At 46.1% G+C, this 26,213-nt stretch overlaps 2 protein-coding genes across 3 annotated transcripts in view; one reads left to right on the top strand and one right to left on the bottom strand.

The window, feature by feature from the left end:
• Positions 1 to 10,742, top strand: part of Taf4b (TATA-box binding protein associated factor 4b) — a 194,950-nt gene extending 184,208 nt beyond the window's left edge. Inside the window, exon 15 of the mRNA XM_038331300.1 lies at positions 10,627 to 10,742. Within this exon, the coding sequence (XP_038187228.1) occupies positions 10,627 to 10,722 (96 nt within the window). The 3' untranslated portion in view covers positions 10,723 to 10,742. The remainder of the gene's footprint in view (positions 1 to 10,626) is intronic.
• Kctd1 (potassium channel tetramerization domain containing 1) overlaps positions 10 to 26,213 on the bottom strand; it is a 100,415-nt gene continuing 74,211 nt past the window's right edge. For both annotated transcript variants that reach the window (XM_038331298.1, XM_038331297.1), the window contains exons 3-5: positions 20,333 to 20,477; positions 3,940 to 4,245; positions 10 to 879 (exon numbers count right to left, since the gene is read on the bottom strand). In XM_038331298.1, coding sequence (XP_038187226.1) covers positions 721 to 879; positions 3,940 to 4,245; positions 20,333 to 20,477 — 610 coding nt within the window. In that variant the 3' untranslated portion in view covers positions 10 to 720. The remainder of the gene's footprint in view (positions 880 to 3,939; positions 4,246 to 20,332; positions 20,478 to 26,213) is intronic.

Raw genomic sequence — 26,213 nt, 5'->3', positions numbered from 1 at the left:
GGAAAGCAGCAGACTGAAACTGGAGATCTCTAGCAAGAAATAGCTCTGGCCCCTCTGCCAAACGATCAACAATCAGCATAAAAACAAGGAAAGGTCACGGTTGTGAAGCGGACAACAAAGTGCCACTCCTGTCCAAACCACAGTTCAAATGTCCTGTCTATGTACGTCCCATGCAGTGGGCTCCAGTGGTCCTCTGATTCCCTCCTGGTCCCTACCTGATGAAATATGACACCTCCACTTGCAAAGAAACACCAGCTGAGGTGTTTTGTTTTGTTTGTTTAAAAAAAAAGGAAAGGAAGAAAGATAAAGGAAAAAAGAAACAACGGATGACTGTTGGCAATTGACAGCATAAGGAGACTCTGTCCTCCCTGTCATGGCTTATTTACTGGACAGAGACCTCAGAGGCCCAGGACACGCATGGCCACCACGGCACCCACCATAGCGCTCTCTCTCTCTCTCTCTCTCTCTCTCTCTCTCTCTCTGCATTTCCTACCTTTTGACATATATATATTTATATATTTATATATTTTTTTACATCTTGAGGATATCATAATTCCAATTGTTCCCATATGAACACAGGTGTGATTTCTAGAGCAAAGAAATGTCTTTTATTCAATTATAGCTTCAGAGCTTGGTTTACTGTCCCAGCTGCACACAGATGTTCCTTTCCGCATATTATTAGGTTGTGTATGTTTTCTTTTTGCATAAGAAATAGTCTGTTTAGTCCAGGGGCTCCTGCTTTATCCGGATGACTGAGGGTACACGGGGTGTCCGCCTCAGCTCCCGGCGGAGGACATATTCACTGAACTGGGATGAGTCCACTCCTCCCCCACAGGAGCCCACAATTTCAAATCCTCGTTGCTGCAACCTCTCGAGGACCTGTGAAGACAACAAGACAGGCATCTACTTAGGGGCAAGGCAAGTGCATCGGTCACACAAACACACCAAAGATGTGTTCCGAAGCTCAATCCTCGCACATTCCAGAATGAAGGCAATGGTTTTTTGTTAGAAAATTAAGCTATTTCTACCTGGTGCTGTCACTTGTGGGAGAGTGCTTGCCCAGCATGCACAAGGCCCTGGTTTTGACCCCCTAGGACCACAAACAAACAAGAAGATACTTTAAAGGTCTCCTTTAGCCTAAATTCTGTTTAATTAACTGTTGTTTAATTTCAAAGTCAAATGCTAGCCAGACACTTGGACACTTGGATACAGGAAGCCAACCTGTGACCCTGAGATAGGGAGACAGGGAGCTAACTGAGCGCACTCTTTCTTTGGCAATCTAACAGAGAGTTCACTGGATAGAATCAGACTGCACACATCTCTAAAGGAAAGGGACACCATAAACCATAACTTTAAAGATAAGCTTGCTTCAACTTTCTTCTGTTTTGAGTGGAGTGAAATGCTGTTAACTGACTCTCAAACTGTCAGTAATAAAGTGGACTGTGTGTGATGTCATGTTCAGCACTTGGGCGGCAAAGGCAGGAGGATCAAGAGTGTGGGACCAGCCTGGGCTACACAGTGTGAGTCTGGCTCAAAATAAGCAAGCAAAACCCTAACTATAACTAAGCAAGGAAATCCTAATTATAATTAATAGTTTGATATTAATCAATCAATTAATTAATTAATTAAATGCAGTGCTAGGAAATAAAGCCAGCATCTTGTGCACGGTAGGCCAGCGCTCTACCACTGAGCTACATTGCCTCCAGCTTCTTAATTATCAGTTCTTATCACCAACTTTTACACGGAATATAGAAGTAAAATAATGTACTAGGAGAGACTGGGAAAATGAGGATGTGTTTCAAATCCAAGGCCCGAACTGAGAACAGTTGCAAGCGCTCTCCACAGCACTCAGCTGGGGCAGGTGAATTCGCTTTGCACATCTGCTCATGGGACTAAGGACAGGGTGATGGGACCATCCCTGAGTTCTAGTGAATACAATGGTGGCAGACAGCTCTGGGCAGAACTCTAGCAGAAGGGGAAATGGAACCCATCAGGTGACAGTTGCCTCAGTGTGCTCTGAAAGGATCTTCTGCCCCATTAGGAGAGGACATATGAGCACGAGGAGCCACTAGACAGCAACAAACCTCATTCTCATGCTTATTTCCCCCAGGGGTGTCATGGACACCGGTTGTCTTCTGGCCCAGAGTTTTATACACAGAATGTGCCAAGTATCTGGTGTGGCCTAGTGCTGGCCTGCATGTGGCCAAGTGCTTGTTCTCTCTCCCTCTCTCCCTCCCTCTCTCTCTCTCTCTCTCTCTCTCTCTCTCTCTCTCTCTCTCTCTCTCTCTCTCTCTCCCTCCTTCCCTCCCTCCCTCCCTCCTTCCCTCCCTCCCTCCCTCCCTCCCCCCTCCCTTTCTACCTCTCTCTCTCTGTCTGTCTGTGTGTGTGTGTGACTGAGTGACCCAGAAACTGAACTCAAGTCATCAGACTTAAAGGCTACTGTTCGCTTTTTGTTGTTTGGTTTTTTTTTTCAAGACAGGGTCTCAATGTAGATAAAGCTGGCCTTGGACTTGCTAATGAGCGGAAGATGACCTTGAATATTTTTTATTTCATTTACACACACACACACACACACACACACGTGAGTGCTTGTCAGGATGTGCATCATTTGTATGCAGTTATCCAAGGAGGCCAGGAGAGATTATCAGACTGGAGTTGCAGGCACTTGTGAGCCAACCAATGTGGATGCTGGGTACTGAACCCACGTGGTCCTAACCACAGAGTCATCTCTCTAGCCCTGACCTCAAGTTCCTGATCCTCTTGCCTCTACCTCCCAAGTGCTAGAATTATATAGGTTTGCACCACAGCTCATGGAGCACTGAGAATTAGTCTCAGTGCCCAATTCATGCTGGGTAAGCCCAACTGATCTACATTCTTGGACCCTGGAATATTTATTTTAGAACAAAGTTACAGCATCTTTCTCTTCTGTTCAAGTTCATCTTCTGGCTTTCCTCTTGTTTCCCACAAGTGAATGAACCTAACAGCAAACACCGCAACCCTTCTCTCCCAAACCCCACTAAAGCAGAAAATCTCACCGAGGCTCACCATGACTGTCTCCCATCATCCTTAACCTCCTGTGCTATACAAACTCATTCTGGTTCCTTTCCTTCAAGCGACCTTCCTGATAGCACTCAACATGCTGAGGGCACTTCTGCTGTGGGCTCCTTACAACTTGATCTTTCTACCTGGAAGACCACTAGGGGTTGGGTATGGAGTACACCCCACAAGGCTGGGCAGAGAAAGCCTGTTCTGCAGCTGGTGGACTCAGTCACTGAGAACACTAACCGAATCAATTCCTTGATTTGCTGATGGCTTCACAGTGAATGGGCTGTCAGGATGTGGGGCCTGATTGGTGGAAGTAGCTCACTTGAAAATGTACTTCTGAGGGGCACATCATGCCGAGGCCACTTCCTGTTTGTTGCCTTTTTTTTCCTGGTCACCATAAGGTGAGCGACTCTCCTCTACCACACCTGTCAGTAACAATGTTTTACCTCACCACAGCCCAATGTGAACCCAGTGGTCACCTCTGAGACCATGAGCCAAAACAAATGAAGTTGTTTCTCTCTGGTGCTTGTTACAGTGACAAACACTAACACAAACACTGCCCCAGATGTCCTCTGCTTACTATGTGGGCAGGGTTTATGGTGTTAATGTCTCTCCCCACCCACTTTTGAGACACAAACTCCACAAACACAGAACTGTTGTGTGTTTTCTTCTGCATCACCTGTACTCACAGTAGGTACACATAGTATCGGGCACATAGTAGGTGCTCAACAAAGACTTGTGGATTTATGGGATGGATGCTGAGAAACCACCAACCCAATGTAAGCATTGCCCATGACAGTTCCTCAGCTCTCTGCAGGAGAGGTGCTGGTGGAAGAAAGGCTAAGTGACGGCACTGAGAATGGCACTGGTGCCATACGGTATATGCTGACATACCTGGACTGAGTTGAGGTGACAGTAGCCGTTTAGTGGAAACCGGATGACATGTGTGGAGTCGTGATTCCAGCCTGCATTGACGGAGTTGCACATCACATCGCCAATCTCTGGGAAGACTTCTTCTATCAAGGACTTGTCCCCACTGAGGGTGATCCTTTCTCCAAGGTCTGGGGCCACACGCACCACGAGGCACTCACAGGGCCGTGAAAAGCGGCCAGTCTCTCTGTCCTGTTTCCATCGTTCCATCTCCAACAACATTGGCTGAAGTTGAAAATATTTTGCCTCTTCATATAACAAAGTATAGTCCTGGGGGGGGGGGGAATTAAAAGGCATTTCATAGTGGGAAACACATATATAAGGTGCCAAAATAGTTGTGCTTTGCTTGATTTGTTTTGCTTAGGCTCTTACAAGATAGCTCAGGTTGCCCTTGAACTCATGGTCCTCTACGCCCCCTAGTGTTGGGACTACAGGTGTGTGGTCTTGAACTCATGGTCCCCCCCCCCCCCCCAGTGTTGGGATACAGGTGTGTGGCCCTGAACTCATGGTCCACCCCCCACCCTCAGTGTTGGGATACAGGTGTGTGGCCCTGAACTCATGGTCCATCCTCCTCCCCCAGTGTTGGGATACTGGGATACAGGTGTGTGGCCTTGAACTCGGGGTCCATTCCCCTAGTGTTGGAATACAGGTGTGTGGCCTTGAACTCATGGTCCACCCCCCCATCCCCCCACACACACACACTGTTGGGATACAGGTTGTGTGACACTTCTGGGTACAACAGAGCCACTGTAGCCATGAACCCACAGCAGCCGTGGCCCTCTGCACATTCCAGCAAGCAGGGAGAAGGGCTCACAAGCCTTCCCCCAGTGATGGAGCTTTTGACAACTAATGACTGCAAGGAGAGGAAGAGTCTGTTTTCTTTAAGAGAGTGGCCCTAGTAGGCTGGCCATGCCCCAGGGGATGGCTCTGCACACACGAGCATGTGCTCAACACAGACCGGACTCAGTGGGTTATTTTTCAAAAAGAAGAAATAAAATTGGAGTAGGGATTAGGGAGTAGATTTATGAGGAGTTGGGGGAAGGAGTGGGGATCAAAATACAATCTTGTATGCATGTATAAAGTTATCACATAACTAACTTTATATGTTATATTGAAATTGATGTCTGTTTACTTCTGTTGTATTTCAATAATCAAATCTCAATGTGAACATTCCACTTATAACACATTTTTAAAGACTCCATTTGCACTCATTCATTCCTTGTGCTGGCTACAAGTTGATTTCTGTCAACTTGTCACAACTAGAGTCATCTGAGAGGAGGGACCCCAACTGAGAAGATGCCTCCATGAGATCGGGGTGTGGGCCAGCCTGCAGAGCATTTTCTCAACTTGGGATCACTGGTGACGGGCCCAGTCCATCGCTGGTGGTGCTGCCCCTGGGCTGGTGGTCCAGGGTTCTTCAAGATGGCAGGCTGAGCAAGCCCTGGGGAGCAAGGCAACAAACAGCTCCCCTCCGTGGCCTCCATCAGCTCCTGCCTCCAGGTCCCTGCCCTGCCCAGTTCCTGTCCTGACTGCCTTTGGTGACAAAACAATGAGATGGAAGTGTGAGCCGAATAAACCCTTTCCTCCCCAAGTTGCTATAGGCCTGGTTTCATTACAACAGAAACCCTAACCAATCATTCATTTCGTTAATGATACAGGGGATTCAGGGCTAGCAGATAGGCCTGTTTAAGGGATTTTTATGAATTAAGTCCTCAAATCCCCTATGAAATCAGGCCCCATCCTTATTCCCATTTCACAAATGAAAAACTGAAATGTGAAAGGATTCACTTTCCCTTTTCAGTTCAAAAATGTGCCTGGGGATCTCAAGCTGGATGGTGTTGGTGGGAATCCAAATTTAGTCTGCTCTGCTGGACACCCAGGAGGTTAGGCTCAGCTGCAGACAGACTCACGGGGGCCTTTCTGTTCTTGCCACCTTCAGAACTCATCTTGGGAAGGTGTGGGAAGCAGCATGGCCTGAGGATAGGCTTGAGTGGCTGTCGAGAGGATGCGCATGTGGCTTTTACTTAAACGTGGGTGTTGGTATGTGATGGGTTAGGCGAGGCTGATAGAGATTTGGAAGGTTCTCACCCTGCCCCTGGCCACCTGTCACTATTGTCTCAAAGCAGAGATGCAAACAGCACACAACTTTGACTTCTGGTAAACTGGGTGAGAACGAGGACCTTATCCATTTCTGGAAGACTTAGGCATTCTTTGCCTCAAGTCATACACAGATGGCTTGAATTAAAGCCCCAAATCCACAAGGAGCTACTGAAAGAGAAGACAAAGAGAATGGGGCCAAGGACGGGATGGAGAGGCAGCCTGAGAGGTGGTGTTGACAAGCAGGTCAATATTATGTCTCAATGTAGCTATGGTCACAATCATCCCTGGGTGTGAGATAAGTGGATACTTGTCCAGACATGTCGGCTGAGAACACGTTAATCAACTGACAAAGTCATCTCAGCCTTCCTTCCATGAGCCCATGCTGACAGGTGGTGGTTGCTATTCACATGAGAGCCAGCTCTGTAAATACACGGCCTCATGACTGTAAGAGCAAGGGGCAGACCAGAAGCAGAGGATACAGAACTACATTCACAGTTCCCTCCCTCTCCCCAAGGAAGCAGTAACCATGGTAGCAGCTTCATTCACATCTTCGGGACCTGGAGAATGGTACAATGGTTTATACCAGCGTGCCTCTTATTGGACAGTCCACTTCCTCTATTGGGAAATAAGGACCAGGTGTTAGATGCTGTCATGGACACTCATCTCGCAGAATTTGATACTTCTTTACTCAGCCTTCCACCTCCCCAGCAAAGGAAGACGTGGCTCTGCCAATCCTCCTTGCTTGTGTTTCTATTTGCATGGGACACAGTTTGGTTTTAAGAAACTGAGAATTAGCTGAGATATATCCACTCTCAAGATAGGGCAAATTCAAGTTAGGTATGTTTGCATAATCACAGAATTTTTTTAGGTAGTGGCACGAGGATCAGGAGTTCAAAGCCAGCCTTGGCTACATGAGACTCTGTTTAAAGACATAAGAACAAAAGAATAGGATGGGTGTGGGGTGCACACCTTTAATCCCAGCATTTTGGAGGCAGAGGCGGGAGGATCTCTGTGAGTTCAAGGTCAGCCTGGTCTACAAAGCTAGTTCCAGGACAGTCAAGGCTACAACAAAATTATCATGTCTCAAAAAACTAACCAAAACAAACACACAGACAGAAAGGAACAAAAGAGCAATAATAACAAGACCTAGGGACCCTATACTAAGCTTTAAGGGCAGGAGACAGTAGACCTGGGTTTCTGCTAGCTATCAGAGTCTCCATGACTGCAAGAAACTGACCTAAAATACTAAATTGAGCATTCTCAAAGAGATTTAGACAGAGTGGAGGGCTGGGAGATGCCCCATCAGGGGCGTAATGGTTGTGTAAGTGTAAGGAACTGAGTTCCTTCCCAGGACACAAGCTAATAAGCCGGGCAGCATTGTCATTCCCGCTCTGGGCATGTGCAGACAGGTGGATGCCCGAGGCTCACTGGTCAGCCAGCCTAATGCCTGCTAATGTCAGGAAGTAAGATCCCTGTCTCAGGGACAAAGTGGATGGAGTGCTGAGGCTGATCTCTGGCTTCCAAGTGAGTATACACATATTCCTGTGCGTACACACACATACACGCCCCAGACAAAACCCAGAATCAATCATAGTAGCTACACAGGAGGTTGAGAAGGGAGGATTGAAAGTTCAAGGCCACCCCAGGCAACTCAATTAGATCTTGCCTTAAAAAAAGAAAAGTAAAACTTAAATAAGGGTCAGGATGTAACTAAGTAGTACTGGTCTAAAATGTATAAGGCTTTGGGTTTAAGCCCTAGCCCTGCAACACACACACACACACACACACACACACACACACACACACACCCCTAGATCCTGCATACAAAAAGAAAACGTAATATTAATGCTTAATTTGCTTAACATGATGACCCCTAGTTCCATCTCTTCTGCTACTTGCATGATTTTGTGACTCTTTACTGCTGAATACAATCCATTGTGTGTACACACTGTACTTTCTTTTTACAATTTTATTATTTACTATTGTGTGTGTGTCATTCATAGGTATGGGCCAGTGTGTGCCATGATGTGTGTGGGTACCAGGACAATTTTGTGCAGGCAGCGGGTTTGAGAATGGAACTCTATAAGTCCTGTGATGGGCATCTGGGCTGGCTGTGTATCCTGGCAGCTGGGAAGCATTAAGCATGGATGAGCAAGTACCTGTGGGAAGCTGCCTTAGATCCCTTCGGCTGCTTACGCAAGTCCAGCGCGTGTGTGCGTGCGTGCGCGCGCGCACCTGCTTAGTGATTTCCACCGTGGTCACACCAGTGTGCCTTCCCACCAGCAGTGTGTAAGGGCTCCTCTTGCCCCCCCCACTGTCACTAATATCTGTCGTCGTTAGTTCTCTTATTGACCCATATTCTCACAGGGTTGGGATGAAACTGGAAAGCAATTTTTAACTGCATTTCCCTGACACCTCATGAGCATGAGCATGAAATCTTGAGCATGATTTCAAAAGAATATCTTTTATCTTTGTAAAAATCCATTAAAATGCATGAAATCTGACTGTAAGATCTGGAACTCTAAAATTGCTAGAGGAACGCATAGGCTAAACACTTTAAGATATGCCTCAGAAGGGCTTTCTAAACTGATCAAGAGGACTGCATGAAGCCAAAGGCTTCTGTACAGGCGAGAAGACAGCAGGGGCAGCCAGGAAGTAGGAGAAAACCTTTGCCAGCTATACATCTGGCAGGGGATTAATACCTAGAATCAGTAAAGAAAAAAAGTTACAAAAATTCAATAACCCAAATCCAAATCAAAAAATGGGCTGATGAACCGAGCTCTCCAAGGCAGAAAAACTAATGGCCAGAAAAGTAGAAAAAAATATTCCACGGTCTTCGGGGGCAGAGCTGTTGTGAGTTTACATTTCACTGACCCACCCTTCAAACACTGTGGCCTTGCATCATACTGGCTGGAATTAGCCTTCCAGCTCTCTTTCATTTGTTGAGCCTCTGAGGGGCTTCATCAGCCACTTGTACTTGACACTGCTGATATGCTCCCTAACACTCCAAGAGCACACAACACTGAAGGTGTCACTCAAGAACGTACAGGACAAGCCGGGCGGCGGTGGCGCACGCCTTTAATCCCAGCACTCGGGAGGCAGAGGCAGGCGGATCTCTGTGAGTTCGAGACCAGCCTGGTCTACAAGAGCTAGTTCCAGGACAGGCTCCAAAGCCACAGAGAAACCCTGTCTCGAAAAACCAAAGAAAAAAAAAATAGAACGTACAGGACAGCCTCTGCTCAGCGAGAGGTTCTGCCACTGCTGAGGACACCATCTTTCCAGTCGCTGCCAGCCAGGATGGAAGAGGTGAAAGGAAAGAGCCAAATGGCTGGCAGCATCCCCTTCATCTTCCCAGCCTGCGCGATGTGAACTGGACCATGCATTCTCCAGCACATTGGATGCAACCTTCTAAATCCGTGAGTCAAAGTAAGCCTTTCCCCAACAAAAACAGCAAACATTGTATAAAGGTGATTCTCATAGTCCTGGTCAAAGGCGTCGGAGTCTACACTGGCGTCTTAAGGACGAGTCTTGCTTCCAGAGGCTGCCCGCAGCCATTCCGTCCTCCGCCTGCATTGCCACATGTCTTTTTCTGACTCTGACCTTCCTGCCTCCTCTTGGATTTTTAAGAACCCCCATAACACAGTACACCCAGGTAATATGGAGTCATCTCCCCAACTCAAATGCCTAGCTTCATCAAATTGGAAAGTCTTTCTTTGTCATGTACAGGAGTTAGGGCTTGGCTGTCAGTGCTGCTGGTCCACCTGCCCCGCCCCCCAGCGCAAAGGTCATCCTCTCTTGGCACCCCAGCTCTCTGTTCCGTCTCTGAGTCCCCTTCACCAGGGCTGCTGTGTGTGAGGTCCTCATCTGATGTCTGGGAGTGTCCTGAGAACCACTGTAATTTACCCCACCCTAACTTCCATGCTGTGGGGTTTGAATATTTTCTAACTAAAAACTTTGATTCCCTCATCCAACACCCTGTGTCATTCTGAACTGCAGTCTGTTCCTATGTGAATCACTGTACAAAGCAACAAGACAACAGGGCTAGATGAAACTCTTTGTGGGGTTCAGGCAATAAATCAACACTGAACTTTGGCTGTCAGCAGTAACGAAGCCATCATTTTAAGATCTTGAGCTTAGTAGAGGCATGTGGTAGGGGTCTTGTTGGAATGTTACAGTTTAAAGCAGGGTTTTGAGGGGACAGATGGCATTCGAGAATGGGGTCACATCCTCACACTGCCCCAGGCTCCTCCTTCACTGTTCAGACCTCAGCCTCTGTCTGAAGACTCAGGGGAACAAATCATATTACAGCTTCTTCCCACTGTAAAATGCTGCATCTTTAACAAAGCTGTGATAGAGTAGAGATCTCTTAACCAAAGGTAATAAAGCTGATGGTGTTTGGCAAGATGTGACCTTGGGTTCAACACCGAGCACAGTAAATAATAAATACGTACATCCACAAATAAAATCAAAGGTAATGAGTCTAGAAGAACTTTGCGTTAGAGTCCCTCTTTGCTCACTAAGCCCTTACCTTTTTTTTCTTTAAATATACAGGTTACATATTTTATAAGTGACTCTGAAGCCTGGTCACGGATGGACAGCTCATCTCATGATTGGACAGCACATCTCATGGATGGACAGCACATATGATTGGACAGCGCATCTCATGGATGGACAGAGCATCTCACGAATGGACAGTCCATCTCCATGGGTGGACAGCACATCTCACGGATGGACAGCACATCTCACGGATGGACAGCACATCTCACGGATGGACAGAGCATCTCACAGATGGACAGCACATCTCACGGATGGACAGCACATCTCACGGATGGACAGAGCATCTCACGGATGGACAGCACATCTCACGGATGGACAGAGCATCTCACGGATGGACAGCACATCTCACGGATGGACAGAGCATCTCACAGATGGACAGCACATCTCACGGATGGACAGCACATCTCACGGATGGACAGAGCATCTCACGGATGGACAACTCATCTCATGGATGGACAGTCTATCTCCATGGGTGGACAGCGCATCTCATGGATGGACAGAGCATCTCACAGATGGACAGCGCATCTCATGGATGGACAGAGCATCTCATGGATGGACAGAGCATCTCATGGATGGACAGCGCATCTCACGGATGGACAACTCATCTCATGGATGGACAGTCCATCTCCACGGGTGGACAGCGCATCTCACGGATGGACAACTCATCTCATGGATGGACAGTCCATCTCCATGGGTGGACAGCGCATCTCACGGATGGACAACTCATCTCATGGATGGACAGTCCATCTCCATGGGTGGACAGCGCATCTCACGGATGGACAGCGCATCTCACGGATGGACAACTCATCTCATGGATGGACAGTCCATCTCCATGGGTGGACAGCACATCTCACGGATGGACAGCGCATCTCACGGATGGACAACTCATCTCATGGATGGACAGTCCATCTCCATGGGTAGACAGAGCATCTCATGGATGGACAGCGCATCTCACGGATGGACAGAGCATCTCACAGATGGACAGAGCATCTCACGGATGGACAGGGCATCTCACGGATGGACAGAGCATCTCCTGGTCTAATGCTTGAATTCATAATTATCATCATATTTTCTTGGAATGTAAGAGAGGCAACAGCTGTTTTGAGACTTCTGGCCTTTCTTGGCAACTTCTGTTGCTAATGAAGATTTAGAATGCCCCGAGCCCTTCTTCTTAAGCCTTAGGTGGCCTTCTGTGGGCCTCACACTGAATGGTGCCACACAACTGGGTATCTTTCTCCCTTTTAACTATCCTGGCTATGCTTTCCTTTATCCCACTGCTCTTTGGTTCCTAGGCAGACAAGCTCTCTCCGTGGAAATGAAGGGCACCACTGGAAAAGAGCTGAGTCATATTGACGGCTCATCATGCCAGCATGCCTTAAACACTGACCAGCCTGGTCATTGCACGGGTTCTTCTCACTATGCGACTATTTTTTGCATGGTTGGGATTACTCTGGACATTCACTTTCTTGGCAGTCTCCTTTTTGTTTGTCTTTCTGTACTTCCTAGTCCACAGTTCTGGCTCTGGCTCACTGTTGGCTTTTTCTTTAGAATACTTGGCTTATCCTTTAGCAGGCCTCTTTAATTCCAGGATTTTAACTTCCTGCTTTGAGAATTTTGCATGGCTCTTTTGGGGTTTGCTGGTCCTGGGCTCATCCCCCTGTTGTCTCTAAATCTTTTGAAATTTTCCTTATGACTCCTTTCTGGATCTGGCAGTGACCTTTCTTCACCTTGTATAGATTAAATAACCCCACTCTCTTCATCTGAAGATGCTTGGTAGGAATAGGCAGATGTCAGTGCAGCAGCGGGCAGGGCGGATGTCAGTGCAGCAGTGGGCTGGGCAGATGTCAGTGCAGCAGTGGGCTGGGCAGATGTCAGTGCAGCAGTGGGCTGGGCTCCAGCCCCTCTGGGGAAGATGAACCCAGAGCATCTGCTTTTCCTCACCCATGAGTGAGGAGCATCCATTATGACAATAGGAGAATGATGGAGGCCAACCCAGCAGCGAGAACCCAAGGCCACTTCCTCAACTGCTCACCCCCCTGCACTGGTAAAGGGAAACGATTTTTCAGAAACTTAGCATGTTTCAGTGATTTTAGCTTCTGAGAATATGTATTTAATTTTTTGAAATGTAAACCAGTTTTTGAGCTAGAAAGAGGGTGCCCCCACTTCATAGGTGAGCTTCCCTAAGACCTGAAGACCAGCACCCAGGAGAATAAACATGGGTGGAATCCAACTTGCAAATGAAGCATGTTTTAAAAACATATTTCTTGGACTGGAGAGATGGCTCAGTGGTTAAAGGCACCTGCTGCTTTTCATGAAGACCTAAGTTCAGTTCCTAGCACCCATGTGGGTGGCTTGCAACTGCCTGTAGCTCCAGCTCCAGGAGATCCAGTGCCCTCTTCTGGCCTCCATAGGTACCTGTACATACACAGTGCAGACATGCGTGTGCACATGCACACATGCTTACACACACACACACGTATGCACCTACATATGCACTAATACACTCACACAGAAAGGTAAATCTTAGAAAAAATGTTTTTGTTAATTACATGTTTCATTGCTGCCGTAAGAGATGACTAAAAGCTTGGTGGCTCATCAACACAGACTCATTCTCCTATAGTTTGGGAGGTCACAGTCAGAAATGGATGTCACTGGGCTGAAACCAAGGGGTCAGCAGAACCCCTCTCTTCCAGATGCTGGGAGGCAGCTGCTTTCTGATGGCCAGCCATTCGAGCACTTTGTTCAGTCACAATCTGCCTCGAGCCTCTTGTCCCCTCCTAAGAGGGCCCACCTGGGTTCTCCAGGAAAATCCTTCTACCCCTGTAACCTAACCTCCTCTGCAAAGTCCTGTTTGCCACACGTGCAGTAAGTTCACTGGATCTGTACCTGGGACTCGGCTTTTCACAGAGCTTCTGTCTGCAGAAGCCTCAAAGGGTTCAGCTACTGATACACTGGATGTTTTACACTCGCTGACACATCTGCTGCTTGCAGCCCACGGAACCATTCACTCATTCGCTTTAAAAGCCACATCTGTGCCAAACACCCTGGGGATGCAGTCAGGACGGCATCACCGGGAGGCCACAGAGGGTACCGTTCTTTGTTTTAAAGCAGCACCCAGCCATCAGAAGTGACAGACCTCTTCAGGACTCACCACCACTTGACTTTAAGGACTTTCCCCCTACAAAGGTGGGGTGGCCAGGATGGTTGTGTAGTGTTTGGGCCTCTAAGGTTAATCATTTTCCTCACTCTGGGATTCTTTCTTAGGTTGGCATTCTGGTGTTTTCTTCGTGTGTACACACATACACACACACACACACACACACACACACACACACACACAAACACACCAGAAATCAACCACAGTCTCATTCCTCAGTTGCTCTATACCTTGTTTTCCAAGGATCTCTCTGTAGCCTATGCCTAAGGCTGGCTGGCCAGTAAGCCCAGGGGATCTGTACGTCTCTATCTCCACAGTGCTGATACTGCAAGTGTATGCTCAGCTTCTTCATGTGGGGTGGAACTCAAGTCTTGGTGCTTGAGTGACCAACACTTTAGCATCTTATGGAGCCATCTCTCCAGGCCTGGCCTTGCTTTCTCCATTCTCAGGGCCAGAGAAGTTGGCTCACCTGTTCCTGAATAGTTCTGACCCACACAGCTTCTTACCCTCACCAGTGGAAGGGAACTCCCAGCTTCTCCTAACAACTCTTGGGTTTGGGGAGCAACGGCACCCAACTTCACATTTATCTTTGATGACTATTAAAGGAAATGGATGTAGCGATGTGCTTTGTTGTGTCTCTACCTCCCCCGCCTTGACACCCTGCAGAGAAAGACTAGACCAAGCACAGTCGACAGTGACCTGACGCTTGATGACAGCCCTGAAGGTAGAGACGCTGGAGCAACAGATCAGGCTTGCAAGTCACTTGAGCATTGCACTACGGGAGACAGGCCTGATTTAGGACTTGGTGAAGGGAGGGGCTCCGGGCACTGTCTAGAAAGGGCTGAGGCTGGGACTGGCTGCCTGCCTGGCTCTTTGTCCTCCTAGGTTGCTGCAGCTAGTTTCCGGCCTCTGAGGGAGCATCCTTGTGAGGAAAGAAGTACGCATGGGCTGGCGCAGGTCCCCTGAGTGGGAGTGAGTCCAGGGATGATGCAGGTACCCCGAGTGGGGGTGAGGTCCAGGGATAGTGCAGGTACCCTGAGTGGGGGTGAGGTCCCTCCACTCTGAGTAAGTCCTAACAACTGAAGTAACTAGAAGCTACGCTTGTATTGTCAGAGTTGGCTAAGAAGTCTCTCAGTGGAACCAGAGGAGAGAAGACTCTGGTCACTGCTGGCTGGATCCAGGGTAGTGACTGTAATTTAGGAGAAGTCAAGAAAGTCTAGCAGCTGTGATCCTCAGAACTGTCCTACTGTTTCTACCCATGAAAGAAGGCTTCCCTAATTCCATGAGATAAACTGGCCAGTCTCTACCCCACCCCATAAACACCCTTTTTCCATAAGCTACACTGCTGGTTCTCAGCTGGGCTGATTCTTATGCCTGAGGCCATTTAGCAATGCTTAGAGATGCTCTTTGTTACTGTAACTGGGGGTGGAGCACTGCTGGCGCTTTGGTGGGGAGAGGCCAGGAAACTGATCAAAGTCCTACATTGTACAGGACAGCCCAACCCCAGAGAATCATTTGGCCACAAATGTTGGCCATGCTGAAGCTGAAAAGTAGGCTTCACAGAGCTCATTTCTGCTGCAGCCCAAGGGCATATGCCTCATTATCTGGCAAAGCTCAACCTTAGCATCCTAGGCTGGCACAAGGTTGCTCATGTGCAGTAATATGGAGCACACAATCTCACAGCGTATGTGTTCTTGGAAAGATGTGGAACCTACATCCTTCAGATGTGACTTCCAGGTCAGATGACATCGGGAGATGATGACAAACAGGCAAATCTAGATGACAAGCCATTCTGTGGGACAGCTGGCCCAAGCTCATCGCTAAGTGAACAGGAACCTGACTTACAGTTCAGAGAGCAAAGAGCTGTAAACGCTCACTCAGAATGTGGCCAGGTAGTATCTCAGAAAAACTACTGTACAGGGCACTTTGGGGATCAACCAAGTAAACTTCGACATAGTTATGGTATTACATGAAATAAAATTTAGTATAAAGGGCAAGTAGAAAATTGTTAAAAATAGGTACAGGGAAAGTTCCAGAGGCCATGCAGGGATCTGTGATAGCTCCCTTTCCTTGGCTGTCCACTCTTCCTATCTGGAAAGGGAGCTTCACATGGGGGTGCCTCCACCACACAGACCTTTGACTGGGAGAGTTTTCTCAATCGCTAATTGATGCGAGAGGGCCCACCCTACTATGGGCAGTGCCATTCCTGGGTAGATGGTCCTGGGTATGTATAAGCCGAGCAAGCTAGAAGAAAGCCCGTAAGTAGCATTCCTCCATTGTCTGTTTCGGTTCCTAGTGCAGGTTCCTGCCTTGACTTCCTGTCTTGGCTTGCCCATGATGGATTGTAACTTTAACCCAAGCAAACCCTTTCTGCTCTAGGTTGCTTTTGGTCACAGTTTATACCAGCAGCAGAGAAGCAATCTTGGGCAAGTTCTAACACTGACAATCTGAGTAGCGGGAAGATTATACATAATTTTTTTGCTTTTTTATGTTTTCAGTTTTTCTACAGTAGATGCATACTTCTATAATATTAAAAAGTATTAGAGTTTTGGATACAGTGTAGACTGATAAGCTAGGCTGCCTGGTAGTGGTTTGTTTAGATCTAGGAATGGTGGATTTTCAGAGTGATCACAGGAGGTCTGTGTTCAGAGATGTTAAAAATAACAAGCAGGAGAGAAAGATAATCTTATGGGTCCTGAAGAGGAGAAGAGCAAAGCATCAGCCTTCTGGGGAACTGGGAATTACAAACACACATTGGCCTTTTATGTGGGGTCTGAAGTAGCAATAAGCAAATCATTATGATTGAGGAAAGAATCGAGAGGAAGGGCTGTTAGATCCACATAAAATATACACAAGAGAAGTTCTGCCATCACGTACACTGACTTTCCACGGAAGCCAGGACACGAGCTTCTGAAATATGACGTTATCAGAACTGTTAAGTGGACTTTAGCACAGACAACATACTTGTGGAATTGGATGCTGATGGGCACAGGATACTAATATTGTAGGACTTCACACCCTTGCTTGCCCAGCATTAAATGCTCGAGTCAGAAGGAAGCAATCAAAGATCATTCTCCATGTCAAACCTGCAAAGCAATTCCTGCAACGTGACAAGGCCATGTCCCTTTATCAGGGTCAGATGGAAAATTCTGGCATTCTGACAGCTCACATGGGCATGTGTGGTTCCCACGAACTTCTCTTCTCTTCGTGGTTTAGTTCCATTAAGGGCCACAGAGCTAAATGGCCGTCTCAGCTTCCACCCTTCTTCCTGCTGCTTGCCCTCAGACTCAGAACACTGTGGTGTAAAGCCTATCGCCCAGCAGCTCCAAAGGAAGCATTTGAATGTCTCCGGATATGTGGGTTTCTTTTGACAAGTTTTTTAAAAGGTTTTTTTGTTTGTTTGTTCGGTTGGTTGGTTGGTTTTAGACCCTCGCCCTCCCAAGCTTGGGCTATGATCAACTAAAGGATGTGTTCTGTACTTAGAGTTGATGAACAGCAGATATTTGGGGTTTGGAAATCCTCGGAGGACACTCCACAGGTGTGGTTAAGCAAATGGCCCAGTCCTGGGTGACTGGGTGAGTCCCCAGAGCATGGCCGCTGGAACTACCCATATCAGCATCTAATCTAATGTTCCTTCAGACAGAACAGTGTCTCCCAGGAAAGTTTGTGACTGACAGTTAAGACAAACTATGTGTTTAAAATACCGAGCTCCTTCCTGAAATATGCTGCCATTAAAAATAAATGGCTATATTTGTTTTCTAACAATAATAACCATTTTACTATCTTAAGGTTCCCTGGAGTGACATCCCTGTTAGAAACAGGAGTTATACATGATTAGATTATATACATGCAAGCTTTCTGTTGTCAGGTTAGTTCTTGATGAGTTAAGAGAAGTGCATTGTCTACTGATATTCAACATCTGGTCTCCTATGACATCTGTAACTAAATAAGCAATTGTCTTGGGCACAGTATACAATATTCTTTAGAAAAGCGTGTGTCTCTGTCTGTAAGACTATTACCATGCAGCAGTTAGTCAGGCCAGGACAGCATATTTAGGTCCCATCCAGAAGGTTATATGACTGGAATTTGTTAATTTATTTCCTGCTGGCGTGGGAGTGCGTATGTATGGGTGGGTGTGCACGTGTGGGTGAATATACGGAAGTCTGAGGGCAATGCTTGCCTTCTATCAATCTCTACATTATGGTAATTGTTAGCGTTTGGGACGGGTCTGTCACTGAGCCTGGGACCCCCCCAGCACTGTGGACAGACCACTGGCCACCATGGTTCACCTCTCTCTGCCTGGCATTTCCGTGGAAACTGAGGATCTGACTGCAGGTCCCATGCTTGCACAACAAGAACTTTTCCCACCGAGCCACCTCCTCAACCACATGACCAAGTTTTAGTGAGCAGCACTATAAACCAGCAGATCCCAAATTACTAAGGGGCTCCGGGGCCTCTCTGTCACCCTCTCTTTCCTGAATCTGAAGCGGTGCGCATGTGTGAAGGGTTATTTCTCAAACACAATTGAGTACAGAGGAGTTACGTCAAGGCATGTGCGCATGTGTGAAGGGTTATTTCTCAAACACAATTGAGTACAGAGGAGTTACGTCAAGGCATGTTGGTTTTACATGGAAATCTATGCACCTTTAATGAGAAACTAAGGAGAGTGAGAGCTGCTGTCGGGAGGTGCAAGTCCCCTGCACCTCTGCAATGGGCGTGAGAGCTGCTGTCGGGAGGTGCAAGTCCCCTGCACCTCTGCAATGGACGTGAGAGCTGCTGTCGGGAGGTGCAAGTCCCCTGCACCTCTGCAATGGGCGTGAGAGCTGCTGTCGGGATGTGCAAGTCCCCTGCACCTCTGCAATGGACGTGAGAGCTGCTGTCGGGAGGTGCAAGTCCCCTGCACCTCTGCAATGGACGTGAGGAACACTCTGGAGCCTGTTCTTCTGGGCTCTCTCAAGAGTGCACATCCCACTTTCTATCCCAGGCTCTAAAGCCTTGGCTAGTACACCAAAGCTCTGCAGTGTAAGTGAACTGCATCCGTGTATTGAGAAGATGCTATTTCAGATATTCATAACATACACGATATTTTACACAAATAGAAATACATTGCATATCTTTTTATAACTTGCTATTTTCACCAAATCATAAAAGTTTGTTTTTTTGCCCCATATATCAATAGATATGCATGAGTTACACTCCTTAAAATTATTCCATTATATGGATAATCTATATTATATTCTACCATCTGCTGTTTCTAGACTCTTTTTAGGTATGTTTTCCTATTATAAACACAACTACCAGACATCCTATGTGCACACATGTTTGCATGCTCTTGTGAATATTTATAGAAGATAAATTCATAAGCATGAAATTGCTAGACAGCATGCATGTCTGAAATTTTAATAGCTATTGCTGAATTATCCTCCAAAATGGTTTAATCACTTTCCTTCCCAACCATACTGTAAAATCCCCCAACACTGTGTCCATAAATCTTTACAATTTTATTCAAACTAATTTATAAAAAGGATTATGTCATTTTACTCTTGTACCTTTTTTTTTTTACTAAAGAGAGAAAAACATCACTTTAAATATTTACTGATAAAATCTTTTTCTCTTTTTGGGAAAATCTTGTTTATAGTTAAAAATTCCTCCTAGATTGTTTATCGGCCTTCATAGACCTGGAGGAACTCTTTTATGATGGATATTAATCTCTTGTTGCAAAAATTTCTTCCACTAAGACATTTTCTATTTGAATATGATCTTCTTTGCTTCACACAAATTAAAAAAAAAATTCCTTTGTGTATAAAAGTCTTAAATATATCCTTTCTGTCTCAAAATAGAAATTCATTTTTAAAATACATTCTGCCCACTTCTCATCAAATTTATTGCTACCTGTACATTACAATTTTTGTTGTGCTTTTTTCTGTTAGAAGCTATCAGTGATACTTGTTATTCCGTTGATTGGAGGGCATTGGTTCTGCATTTAGAGGTTTTAATTAGTTCTCTATTAGTTCTAATAGTATTCAGAATTAGTAGCTTTAAAAATCTTCTATTTAGAGAAACATTACCAGCCATAAAAATTCTATTTCACGCATTCCCTTCTAATACTAACACTTTTATGTCTCCCTGGTCAAATTCCATTGCGTACCAGGGCCCCTTTACTGTGGTTGATGCCAATACTTGCTTCTCCATTTAAAAGGAACAATTCTAAAAGCATATTTAAATTTCTGGGAGACAAATTTTTATTGAGTTAAGTTCCTTTTACAATCTAGAATGCTAAGACATAGCAGAAATTAAATTTGAGTTGAATCAACTTCTTTTCAATTTCCTAAAATTAAGTATATTATTTAAATAAAAAGTGAATGCTTCCTGATCCTACATGAATGGCATGCACTCTGCTCCACAAAGACAGTGTAGCCATGCTAAGGGTTGCTGGTGCCGTGTGAGATGCTATGCCTGGCAAGGGGGTAGAACTAGAAATAGGGTTTTTTTGGAGCACATCAAAACAAATCACAAATTTACTATTAACATGGATTCCCTCACCTTGAAATCATCAGGAATGAGAAGTTTTGATGTTCGTAGAAAATTCAAGATATATCTGAACATCTGTCCATCTCTGTCAATGAAATAGTGCTGTTTGAGACTGTCCAAAACAATGGGTTCTGTACCGTCAAACAGTCTTCCGATTCTGTGATAAAAAAAAAAAAAAAAAAAAAAGAGGGAAGAGTGAAGACAATTAGATCAGTTGTTTGGCCACGAAGACTCCCAGCTTCAGCTTGTGCCACTGTGAAAAGTTTCCACGGACAGCGGACTGTGCCCATCGTCCACTCAGCAGTGACGGGTCCTTATTGAGGAGAAAACTCAGAGTAGTCTCAGGTCTGCTCAAACACGTGCCTGTCTTCCCTGTCTGTCACCTGTAAAGGAAACGCTCCTGACGTGGCGAGCGCTGTGATGGGAGAGCTTTCCCCAGTGTTACCTGCTCTCCGCCATCTGCGGTGTCTTTTAAACATATCCTACTGTTCACAAAGCGGTTCTGTTTCTAAAACTATGTTTCAGCGTTTTCCCACTCACTCATGAGTCCCAGGCTTCTAAAAAGACGGCAATAGAGTCCATACTAAGAGCGAGTGAGGGCCGGCGAGTGGCACCGGAGCTTGGCGGCAGGCAGTACACTCCTCACCAGAGGCTCATCTGACTTCTCATTAATAGTACGGGTGGATGTATTACCCCATTTTTTAAATACAATTCTTCCAATGTTGTCATAACTTGCCCGTCTTGGTTTTGGAATGTTATTTATTGCTTTAAAGATTATTTTGAAATAATGTATTATCTAGTACTATGTTGAAATGTGACAAAGGTCACAGAAAATCAAGTATTCTACTCTTAAACATGACAAATCATATTTTTTCCTTCTCTGAAATCAGACATGTGAACTTCTGTTTCAATAAAAATATTTCAAAGGTAATTCTAAAACTCGTATCCTACCCAAAGGTGGATCCAAGAAAGCCACCGTGGGGCTGCATTTCTCAAACCCAGCAAGTTTTTTGTTGAACTTTCCATGAACTCAGCATGATTATTAAGGGTGCAGATTATAATCGCCCCGTGCTTCTTTCACTCTCTGTTAGCGCTCGTTCTTTCTGCACCGATGCATCAATCAAACAGACACATCCATTGCGTCATTTACGCGTTGTCCTCCAGGACAGCCTGCTGCAGGATGGGAAGGAATGGCACTTGCTTGTCTCTTACTGAAACTCTTTACTCTTCACTTAAGAACGTGATAAATGTATGGTTGACAGGGAAGAAAGGAGGCTCTATTAATGAAACGCTTCCCAGGCCTCTTCCAACAGCCTCAGCACTTTCTACACGTGACAAATCCATTATCCTCATCTTAATGATGAAGAAATCAGCTTGAAAATATGAAGAACTGGCCCAACGAGTTAAGTAGCAATGGGGGATTTGGCTGCCGATAGGAAAGGGACATCCTTACCCTCATGAGAATGAAAGAAATTGCCACTGTGCAAAGAGAGCTTTTGGTTGAGAGTTGTTTTATCTATATTTGCTAAACAAAAACTGTATAATGAAATATAAGCCCTGATACTGACTAATTTAGGGGCCAGCATCAATGATTTCATCACTTCCTTAAACAGAGATGAAGAGTATTTTGTTTTTAATTGAGTCCTATGCTCTAGTGCTCTCAAATACTCACTCCCGAGCCTATTCCTGGCAGTGCAGGGCACAGGACGAACCACTAGTGCATGTGTGCTGAGTGGGCAGAAAGGAACTGCCCGCTCCTGTGTGAGGAGAGAGCAGAACAAAGTTACCAGCCACTGACGAGCTGTCATCTGAGAGCAGAACAATGTGACCGGCCACTGACGAGCTGTCATCTGACACATGCTTTCCGTATCTACATTTCCTTTTCATAAAATAGTCCCATTTGTTTTCTAAAAGAAGCTCCCCCCTCATAGTTTATGAGCCAAACCCCACAAGTCATTCTGAGCTCAAGGTACACAGGAACAGCGATAGTCCATGAGAGCCAACAGAAATTTCTTAAGCTCAACTTAAGAAATCATTGGCTTTTGAATTCTCAAATTAGGAAAAGGGTGTCACTCAAATGGGAGTATCGTTAAAATGGGGGTTTCGTAGCTGAAATGGGGTGTTGTCACTGAAATGGGGTGTTGTCACTGAAATGGGGGTTTTGTCACTGAAATGGGGGTGTTGCTAAAATGGGGGTTTCATCACTGAAATGGGGATGTTGTTGAATTGGGAGTGTTGTCGCTGAAATGGAGATGTTGTTGCTTAAATGGGGGTGTCACCGCTGAAATGGGGGTGTCGCTGAAATGGTTTTTACGGCGTAAAACCAAGACAGAAAATGTGATATGTATTCAACAGAAGGTGTCTGAGGAACATGAGAAATTATAAAGAGAAAGCAAGAGAGGAAGAACTCCAGTCAACCAGTACAGACTCGAAAGGCAGCTGGGCCGTAGGCAAGGTCTGAGCAGTAGGATAGAGTCTCTACGGAGAAACAGGAGGGACTGATCCCAGCCAGGGCTTCAAGGGCCAAGGGGAAGACTCCAATCCAGCACTGATGCTCTCTTCCTTAATGAAACCCCCACAGAGGTCAAGTCACCTGATCCTGGCCTTGGACCTTTTATCCGGACCTATGACCGTGCGGTATGGAGTGACACTAGACAACCAGAACCAGAAGGAAATGGGCTCACTACTGGGAAAGACCAGATTGGGCAGGAGTGACCCCAAGGAACAGGAAGGAGCAAATACTAGGCCGACTGACGTTCTCCCAGGTGGAGGATGGTAGTGGGAAAGCCTGCATGCTTCGGGCAGAATGAGTTGTGGAGAAAGCGTCAGGGAGTCTGTAGGGAGAAAGGAGTGTAAAGAGTCCTGGGGTGTCGGATACACATTCCTGACTGAGGTGAATGCCCTTATGAGAGGCAGGACGTTCCCTATCTGAGCAGCAAATGTCAGAAGTAAAATGGGACCTCAGTGCCCCACTTTCTGCCCACCTTGAAGGAGGAGCCTGTGAGGACAGAGCAGAAAAGAAGAGCAGGAGGTGCCAACAGCCATAAGATGCTGTCTCCTGGTGGTTTCGAGATGCGGTAGATTTCTGTGGAAAAGTATTGTTTGGCTAAGCAAGTAAGGGGAGAAATCAACGGGACTGTACTTCTCAGGGACATATGAATGAGTTACAAATCACGCGGCAGTGGTGTGTAAACGCGGCTGCCTGGAAACTATGTGGACTGATTACAGTGTTCAGACCTTGGAGAACATTCCTGGTTTCCAACTGACCAAGACCAAGCCGGCTCCAGATGATATATGGCTGAGGTCTTTTTTCTCTCCCTTTTAAAAATATATCTTCACTAATGTTGAGAAAAACTTCCACAATGTTTTACAGGCTAATAACTATTCTAACTAATTTATTCTGGATAACTTCAACCTCACACCAAAACTGACAGAATAATAAAATGAACCTAAGTGAAGAAAGACACCATCACCCCGGTTTCAAAACCCATGAACTCTTATCTGATCTTGTTTCGTTCATGTCCACCTTCTCGCCTCCCTGCCCCGTGCTGGGGCTTTGAACTAAATCTCAAAACATCACATCATTTTGCCTGAATACTTCATTAATTACTAGCATTATAAGGTCTGCTAGAATCAGACGTAGGTCATGTTGACTATTATAGTGCTTTTTCACATGAGCAGTGTTGAGTCTTCTTGCCTGTTGCTCAGGTCAGAACCTGCGGCGACCAGGTTCCTTTGGTGAAAAGTTGGCCAGGCTTCCTGCTAGATTGGGCTCCCCTTTTACCTGGCATAGTTGTGGTAGACACAGCGTGCATATAAATATGAAAGGGCTAAAATCTGATTTACCTGCCCCTGTATGAATCTGTCCTTAAAACTGTTTTCTCCTGCAGTCATTTATCTATAAGACCTGGTTTGTAACTTACTGAGTTGGTTTCTCAAGAATTTCCCTTTCCTCCATCCTTGTGTAATCATTTAGTTATTCATTCAGTATCACTGAGCCTGTCTATACCAGTAATGGGTGTGGGTGTGTGACAAAGACATAGACCTTGCTTTTGTGGAATTTAGTAGTCCACGGGGCTGGACGCATGGGCCAATGACTGCATGACAAGTGAACCATCATGTGTGGAGTGGACGGTACAGCCAACATCAAACTCCATGAGAGTTATCGGGGAAGGCTCTCTGGGGTGAAGAAGGAGGGGAAATTAGCTGAGCACATGGCTAGGAGGTCAGGGCAGGCTGGGGCTCAGGGGATGAAGGGGCTTGAGCTGGAAAAGGCTTCTCTCGCGACTGCTGTGTTGAATCAGACTGACTGAGAAATGAGGCTGAAGCAGCAGAAGATATACAGTGAGGGGCCTGGTACATCAGGTGATGGACCGCAGATTTGTTCTGAGGGTGACGGGAACTGATGGCAGATTATTCTTTCGGGAATCTTAAGACAAATCAAATTCAGAAACGAGACAAAAGTGAGACGCTACCATGTCTGAAGTCACATCTCCTCACAGCCACTGCTCATCCACACCTGTCTCCTGTGCTTGCTTTTGACCATGTCACGGGCATGGTGTGGTGTCTCTTAGCCCTGACTGATAATGGAAATTCATAGGGAGCCTTTAAAAAATATCAATCTCAGCACCCCCCCCCAGTTATTCTAATGCAGTTATGAATAAGGCCTACATGGCTGTAGTTTTAAAAAGTCTTCCAAGTTTGTGTGTTGATTTGTTTGTGAGACAGGATCTCACTATGCAGCCCAGACTAACCTTGAACTCACAGAGACCCACCTGCCTTGGCCTCCCTTTCAAGTGCTGGGATTAAAGGTGTGTGCCACCACAACCACATTGGGCAACCCTGGACTTTTGACCATCCCTCCCTTCCTTTTCCCATCTCCCAGATGCTAGGATTCCAGGTGTGCACACCACAGTGCTCTCACTAACATGAGTGTAAAGCGGGGGTGGGGGGCACAGAGACTCTGAGCGAGCCCCATCCTCCTGAAGTGTTTCACTGAGCCATCTGGTCACCTTAAGCTGTAACAGCCCTCACTCGGACAGCCAACCATGCTCTTAGAAACAAAAAACATGATTTGTCTTCCTGTTGAGGCTGACCTCGAATTCCTTGGCTCAAGTAACTCTTCTTGATTCAGGCTCCCAGGTAACTAGGTCTACAGGTGACCCTACCTCGTGTCAAACTGAGCCCAAAACCAGCCAGCACAGCCCACCAAGGTTTGTTCTAGCAAACCTTTCACAGTGAGAATAGAAATGTAGCATTCAACTCGGCTGTCCTGAAGAACTGGTCACATGTTCTCAGCCATGGATCCCAGGAACCATAATTCCAATTTCCCTTCTGTGTATTAAAAATCAATTAAGAAAAGAAGAAACAAAAGGCGTGTCCCAGTTCAACCTTTTCTTTGATCAATGTAGCAGCAATCAAAGATGGACTCTCCCGGAGGTGGGCAGAAAGTTTCTGCACCGTGGTGGCCAGCGGAGACTGGCACATTCCAGCCCCTAGAGGGCAGCAGCCACTCTCAGGCTAGTTATTAGGAGTAGGTCCCTTCAATGTCTTAGAGCCATGTGTTGGTCCCTCTTGATCCCCACAGGTGGCCTTAGTTTCTCATCTTGCAGGTATGGAAATAAGCCCACATGTTAAGTGGCTTGGCCAAAGGGACCATATTTAAATGATGGCGCTCAGATGACAAGCTTGGTCTGATTTAAAAGCTTTTCTGGTTCACTAGATCAAGATCAAGATCTTCATTGATGCTTTAAGAAAAAACAAACAAACGGCTTGTTTTAGGAAATGTACAATTGTTACAGTTCAATAAAGCTGGATAGTCCAAGATAATATGTTATTTGGTAATTGTTGTGTAGGGAAAATGATTTATTTGATAGCCAGGATAGAGAAAGCT

The sequence above is a fragment of the Arvicola amphibius genome, chromosome 5 (genome assembly GCF_903992535.2).
Source record: "Arvicola amphibius chromosome 5, mArvAmp1.2, whole genome shotgun sequence".
Classification (NCBI taxonomy): domain Eukaryota; kingdom Metazoa; phylum Chordata; class Mammalia; order Rodentia; family Cricetidae; genus Arvicola; species Arvicola amphibius.
This window is presented reverse-complemented; position numbering and strand designations above follow the sequence as displayed.